The sequence below is a fragment of the Crassostrea angulata genome, chromosome 2 (genome assembly GCF_025612915.1).
Source record: "Crassostrea angulata isolate pt1a10 chromosome 2, ASM2561291v2, whole genome shotgun sequence".
Lineage (NCBI taxonomy): Eukaryota > Metazoa > Mollusca > Bivalvia > Ostreida > Ostreidae > Magallana > Magallana angulata.
The window spans coordinates 9,687,911-9,695,766 of record NC_069112.1 but is presented as its reverse complement, the minus strand read 5'-3'; the positions used below and the strand labels follow the sequence as shown (position 1 = coordinate 9,695,766).

Sequence of the window (7,856 nt, the reverse complement as noted above, 5' to 3'; positions counted from 1 at the left end):
TGAATCTTGCACAAACGTTAGTCACAATAAATAGGGAAAAAACATGTATAATTTGATTTCCTTTATTATGTATCGTTGGTCTACCGACACTTATAGAAAGTAGTTAAAGTTATTTTAAACTCAAAGTTTATGTCTGCATGCGCCGGGTACCCCGACCACATACTTGTTTATGTACTGTTGTAAATAAAATATTAGATATTTGTAATATTACTTTGTTCATTTATGTGTTCAGGTTTCGTCAATGTTTACTTAATTTATCACTTAGAAAGGGAAACATTTGTGTTGTCTCAATAATTTTCGAACAACCCTCGTAGTTATTGTCTCGCACGGTCACTATAAATTTCAACATAACATATGATACTAGTACTCCGGCTGAGTACAAAACGGCGATTTTTTTAGTAATCTATGGAGCTTTCTCAAAGTCGTACTCAAAACATTTAATCTGAATAAAATGCATTGCAAGCAGATTATATTGTTACATATTGTAATGTTGCTGTATTATACGCTATAATTTAATCATAATTACATGTATATGAATTAAAATGGAAATGTTTCACTTATCAATAAAATATAAAAATACAATCGAGATGAATCTAAGAGTAAGGGATAGTTGAAACCAAAATTATCGAAATAACTTTTAGATTTTTCACTTCATTAATTAATGTACATTCGTACAAAATACTTTCATTGAATAGCTCGGCTTTCTAAGAATTGTGGTTTTAAACAAATACTTTCCATCATTTAAAAAAAAGCAAGAAATGAATGTACATGTATCGCTTTTAATTAATATTATTCAGATAAACTTGCAGGGTCTCTTCTTTGATTTTAGTGAGAATGTATAGGTTAGTTCTAAACCTTACAAAGAATGAAGGATGCATTTAAGCTCTGGATCCACTTGCAGCCTCAATGCGGCACCACAGAAACCCCGGCCATTTACTTGCGCCCCTCTAACTTAAAATCCTGGATCCGCCCCTGGTACGAAATATTTCAGAGGTGTATGTCTGTGGGGGGGGGGGGGGGGGGGGGGGGTTGAATCCTTCCTTCTGTAGTATACCTATATGATATTTTATTCAATTTCATAATTATACTTTTAATTGTCATAAAGCAGCTGCTGTCTGTAGAAAATATTGGCTTTTAGAAATCGCTCTTCCTCTTTAGTGTCACAAATGCTTTGGAATAGAATAATTTATAATGATATTATACAAGGTTCATTTCGTGGGTTTTGTTTTCGAAATATCAAAAGCGTTAAAAATAATAATAACCTATTCTGAAAGTTAACAAAAAGCAATCTTAGCTGGAACTACAGAAACTAATCAAAACTCAGCAGTTAGAAACCAAAATGCATGTTAAAGGGCATTAAATGTAAACTTAAATAAAAAGATTGCTAATTACTGTGGGTTCATCCACAGGGACCAAGCCCGTTTTAACATCAATTTCAATGTAACCATAGATAAAGAAAGGGGTCGAACTCTGACCCAGTTAAAAAACTACCAGCTCGCTTCAAAAGCCTAATAAATCAATTAACTTTTAAAACACTCGCAATATGCATGTATTTTTCATAAAAGTAATGTATGAGATACACTCATGCCGAATTTCAAGTTGATGGGTCTTACAATAGCGGAGATATACGTCATTATTTTCTCGAAGTCGCTTATTTTTTTTTACTCGGACATTTACCGGTCCAGGGCTCACGATGGGATTTTACCTATGACAACAGCAGTATTGCAACAAGTCGAGAAACATTCGCACTAGTCTTTTAAAATCTCACATCAAACGTATGCTACTTACATCCTTAAATTCTGATAAAATTCCTTAAATATTTAATTTTTATTTTCCGAGTATTAAAGACATTTTGACCTAGAAACATCACTTACCTCATGATCTTTTTTATTTATTTCAAATTGAAACATAGAGATAATAGACATTTCTAAATAAACGTAAAGTGAAATGCGTTATTTGGTCTAACATTTGATTATAAACGCTCGAATATCAGGACGGTGGGTCCCAGTGACCCATAGTCTAATTCTTACATGTACATGTATATTAGTGTCTTTCCGCAAATGATTTTTTTAAAATGAAAGAGAGAGAATTCTAGACAGTGTTACCTCCTTTCTGTAAAAGTTATTTATATCTACGCTCCCTACCTTCTTTTCCAAACACATTTGACATAATCACAATTTGTTTTCCAATAACACTGGATTTATCGTCTTTGTTGCTCAAAAGGTAAAAAAAATATAGATGCAAATACATCTTCATGCTTGCAGATGGAAAAGGGCATGTGTACATGTAAATAATGTGTACCATTTTGTTGATAAATAATATATCTGAATACATGTACAGTTTGCCTACATGCCAGGACTATTTACATGATTTGCCTTGCTCTGTCTTACTCCAGAGCCGTAAAGTTTTCTCCACCGGCTTTTGGAGCATACTCCAAATAGAACTCAGCGGAGAACGTACTCCAAAACTTTTATAACCTCGGGTTTTTAAAGTCGTACTCAGTGGAGCACATACTCTGAGTTTAAAAAAAAAGTTTTATAACCTCGAGGTTCCCCGAGACATCTGGTAATTTTTATCAGCCAATGAGCATGACAGGCCACAAAAGGGTCCTTTACATTACTGATTACTCATTCGTTGCTGTCATTGATTACGAGCGCGCCTCGTATAATCAATGACAGGTCACCAGCCATGATAACGCGTCATAGGAAATAGCAGTGACGAGAAAATCTATTTTTAGCCCGCATATTATGTTCACACGATTGCCATGGAATGCCAACGAAAATATCTTGCAGAGAGTTTAGAATTTTATTTCAAAACTAAAGAGGCTTTAATAGATATAAACAAAGAAAAAGAACATATTTCAATTATCTAAAACCGCTACAAAGTGTTTCTCTGAAGAAATCTCTGGAAGGCGATTTTATGATTATTTTACCTACTGGTTATGGAAAGTCCTTAAAGAAACGGTGCAGCTGAAAACACATGTGTGAATAACTTCAGATTTACCCATTGTATCGTAAGGAAATAAGAAATAACGTTGATTGTAAAAGTTGAAATACACAAAAATCCCTTCCATATACCTAATTAACGTAATTATGACCTTCCGGAAATTCAAGGGTCGTACAAACCGGAATAATTTGTACCACGTGGACTTTGATTGACAGTAATTGACACGTGCTGAAAACTACAATATCTTCGTCCGACTACGGTCATCATGGTATACGAGGTTAAAGGGACTCTCTAAACGGAACACATCGTCAGTTACTCGATAATTGAAAAAAATGGTTTATAAATTTCGGTTCATTTTCATGTCATAAATATGTCAAATGACCCCTCAAGGGGCCTCATTTACACAAATGAATGTAGGTTGTAGCAACTCTTATGATAAACACGAAAAATACATGCTTACAAAATAATAATTGTGTGTTTTTTAAAACTTTGAACAATTATTACCTGAGAGAAGAGGAAAAAACATATTTGTTATCAACAAACATGTCCAGGAGAATCATCGCGAGCCCTGCAAATGTTTTGTTTACAGTACATACGCATGCGTAATAGTATAGAAGGCTGAACCCCGTAACACGTTGCGATGTAAATATGTGATAGGTTATACGTAATTATTAATTTTAATGAGACAATTAGATTTATTTTATGGAGAACTTTGTAATTTTCTGAAAGTTTATACATTCACGAGTAGTACAAAAATATCGAACCCGATCGGAAAAAATTTTCAAGTCGTTTTTTGATAAGATGCGCCGTACGTACTGTCTCTTTCTCATCTTGAAATTTATGAGACATAATTTCCTAGCGGCAGCGTTTGGAATCAAGGGCAGGCTATCCAGTCTATTATTAGTATCAAACAGACAGATATATAAATATAAAAAGAATAAGTATGCAGAGTATGTTAATGCCATTCCTCCTGTTCATTGAGGCGTTCTTTCCGGTAGGTAGAGTTTAAAAGGTTCCATCTATCTTCACGCAGACTATTCTGTCCGTGTCTATTCTAAACGTGTCACACTTTGCTTCGCCTATGTGCGCCATGTTTGTTTTCAGTACATGTAGGTTAACATGGTAAAAAAAATATGAGCTGTATTTTTCAGAATTTGTTTATGCTGCAAAAACCTACGAGTATAATAAGTTTTCATATAACTTCAACTTTAATGATAAATAAGACTTGATAAAATCATAAATTTTTGTCAGAAGAAACCTAAGATTTCTCTTATAAGGAGTATATAGCAGATCAATTTTTGTAAAGGACGACATTGATTCAATTTTGCTCCAAGTAAGACTTCTTAACGGCTTTCCTCACAAAAATATGGCCAACAGAAATGTAAAAACCATGATATTTTTCATGAAAAAAATCGACATGAAAATTGCAGCTCATATTGCTATATAATTACTAGATTTGTCCAAAGAATCTCTATTTTCACATAAAGTATTATTAAAATGATCTTTATTTATAGACCCATGTTACTGGAAATGTGGGCGGGGCCTAAATAAAACAAGTCTGACTAAATAAGAGGGTATTTACAATGAAGCGCATTGAAGTGGTAAAAATGTTCGTTGGAATCACAGGCACTTGTTTCTGAGAAATATTTTTTACCCTATAGTATAATAATAACACAAGGTATCTAACTCCAAATGAGGTAAACCACCCCCTCCCATTTGTTGCAGTCGTTTACGCTTTTATACGAAATGCAATGCAAACGTGTTTAATACCATTTTCTTCTACAATAAATTATCTAAACAACCATATATAGCATGCTGACTTTTGTTGTATTCTAATGTGCATAATCTGCGTCAAAACATGATAGACTCCAATTGAACCGTAGGCACTGACATGATGGTATCGCAGAGAATAACTTACTCGTCTGAACAAACCGATTTCATCTTAACAATCCTTTTTCGTCTGAACAAATAACGTAATCGTCAGAATAAATAAGACTTTTAAATATAAAAATTATCTTACCTTTCCACGCCGCCGTAATCTATAGATATATTATATACTTCTTAAAATAAAGATAATCTTTTTTTTTTAGATTGTGATCAACTCTACAGTCCTTCGTCTGAGAGAAACAGAGGAATGTCCTACAAACGAAACATCATGGATGAAAAGCTCAGCAGTCTACGAATGCCCTTATCCCCAAGAGTATCACTGTCTTCCTACTCTCTTTCTGAACGGGTCTGTGCAAGGCTGTCTTAACGTTACAGAAATTAACCCAGGTTTATCTATATAAATAAAGAAATGTTGTATACAAGCTTAGATTTTTTTCTGTGATAACAACCAAGTTTAAATTGCTTGAATTGGCACATCTATTTTTTTGCTTTTAAAACTTAATGTATTAAAATCTTTCTTTTGCCAAATAAATCCTTAAAGAAATATAATTTAATATTCGGTATATGAATCATCAATTTTATACAGGTAATACAATTGTAATGTGATCTAAAATCTCTTCTGATTCTTGTGTAAAAGGATACATATTATGAGATTAAAATCGATTCCTTGACGCCCAATAAATTATTATGAATTGTTTTAGTTTTCCTTTCATGTCGTAATGTGTTTTATGCTTTTTTTTGTTACAGGTTTCTGTACGATCTACAACCCGTTTTTTGAGACTGCTCGCACCGATGATAAAAGTGAATGTGATCAAATAAATGAGTTCAATTGTCCGAACGATTTTTACAATTCTAATAAAACCTACCTTTGTAAGTGTCGCTACTTTAAGTCATGATAAATTATAAAAATAAAGAAAGTGTAAAATTTGTTGTAAAATGTATCATATGCAAACATTCTATCATAAATTCATATTTACAATAACATTGCATGTATGTCACGTTTAACAAAAGTAATATTATTGCAGTTGAATATTTTGTTGTCTTTATCTAAAATGAATTGGCTTTTTACCTTTAATAGATCCATCCTGTCAGAAAATCAATCCTGTCGAAAAATGTTACCTGGGCAACCCCAACTGTCCAAACATTACCAGGTAAATGTTGTATTTGATCACACTCACCGTAAAAAGGACTTATATATACTGAGTTTTATTGTTTGCTGACAGCACTCCTGGGAAAACCACAGGTGTACAGGAATGCGATGGTTCATAATATAGAGCAAAATATGATATCTCTTGTCTATTCATGCGTTATCTTTCATCGTTCAGAGTCACTGGTTGTGTCATGAAAATGGTTTAAAATAAATAGAAATTTTAGAAAGAAAGCATTGCCCACGCATTAAAATCACGTGTTTTTAAACTCTTATCATATATTTAAAGAGCTTGTGTATCTGCAACAAAAATTCATAAGATATTAGAAAAATTTCATCGAATAAATATAAACACATACTATTTGATCATAATGTTTTTACACTTACGGAAGGAGTCTTCTCGTTATTAGACATAGTTCTTATATTACGAAATTCATGAAATCGTGAGTTAACAGATCATGTAACCAAATTAATCTACATTTCTTCTTATTTTCTTAAATTTTAAAGATATTTTGCTTCAAATATTGAAATATTTCTGAATGTTACGTATTATACAGACTTTATATAGATATATAAATCGACAGGAAAGCTAATATATTGACCATTTAACAAGAGAGAAAAATTTATTTAAGGTTCGCCGATCATAAGCCTAAAAGTATTTTTTTTTTACATCATGTAAATATTATTTATCCTTCAACCTTTCTAAATGCAATTTTAAAAATAAATTGTTGATACTATCCATGCAATTTTATGAAGTTATTGCAATTTTGGCCACGATGAATATAATGGAAAATATTTTGTATACAATTAAGATCAAATTAGAAAAAAAGTTGTAGCGGTGCATCGTTATCTCGAACACCGTTAACTCAAGGCAGTATGTCTCTGTGGAGCCAATAAGCCAACCAGTTCGTTGACTGGCTTTGTGTAATATTAACTGTTTATGACTTATCAAATTTTGTCTAATATATAGAATGCAGATTTATGGTACGGATAAAAAAATCAAGAAAATTTTGAGTATAGAATTAGGGCTTAAAAAAGCTAATTAAAATGTAATTTGATAGACAAATCATATTTTAAAAACATATTCTAAAACCTAAGTATCTTATTATTAGTTCACATTAGTTTAAAAATTTCAACATTAATGTTATTGTTTTCAAAATGTTAATAGACTCATGAATCTACAGCAATTCTGAATTGCAAAAACATTTGATATTTTCCTATGCCAAGTTGTATGATAGTAAAGAAGAAAGGTAATTATAATAATTTAATTTCCTTTCATCTTGAATCAATGAACATTAAATTAAATTTACTTTGGGCTAGTCGATAACCAAAAAGACTCCTTCATTAAGCATAGCATAGTACATGTCATTGGATTCATAACAGTACACATATTACTTTTCGCTGTGTATATTGTCAGAACACACGATATTAGATACAGGTCGTAAATCAAAAAATAACTATGGAAAAATTTCTTAACTTGACATTATTTATAACAAAATAATTTGTAGCAAAAACATAGGATCATCCAGCAAGGCCGAGACGGTTTACAAAACTGGGACAGTGAGACATGTTACACGTTGTTTTTCATATCTTAAAAAATTCAGCCTCTGTCGCGGGATGATTCGGGAATTTATTATTCGTCAGCCATGTTTTGAACTTCCATTGAATGATTGACTATTGTGACACCTATTATTTCAAAAATAAAGATACTTGTACATAAGAAAATAAGTACTTGTACTTGTACATAAGAAAATAATCCTTTATCACATTTTGCTCACAGCTCCTGGCGTTTTATATTTTTCTCAAAATAAGAATAAAATGTCATAAACATAATAATACGTAAGGTACCCATTGCCGCCATTTTTGATCAATTTCA

At 32.1% G+C, this 7,856-nt stretch overlaps 1 protein-coding gene across 1 annotated transcript; it reads left to right on the top strand.

Moving 5' to 3' along the window:
* Positions 1-3,889: 3,889 nt before the first annotated feature.
* On the top strand, positions 3,890-6,078 carry LOC128173877 (uncharacterized). The gene is made up of 4 exons (XM_052839555.1): positions 3,890-3,940; positions 5,037-5,220; positions 5,581-5,634; positions 5,912-6,078. Exons 1-4 carry the CDS (start codon positions 3,890-3,892, stop codon positions 5,986-5,988), a joined length of 366 nt encoding a protein of 121 aa, XP_052695515.1. The 3' UTR covers positions 5,989-6,078.
* Positions 6,079-7,856: the final 1,778 nt, after the last annotated feature.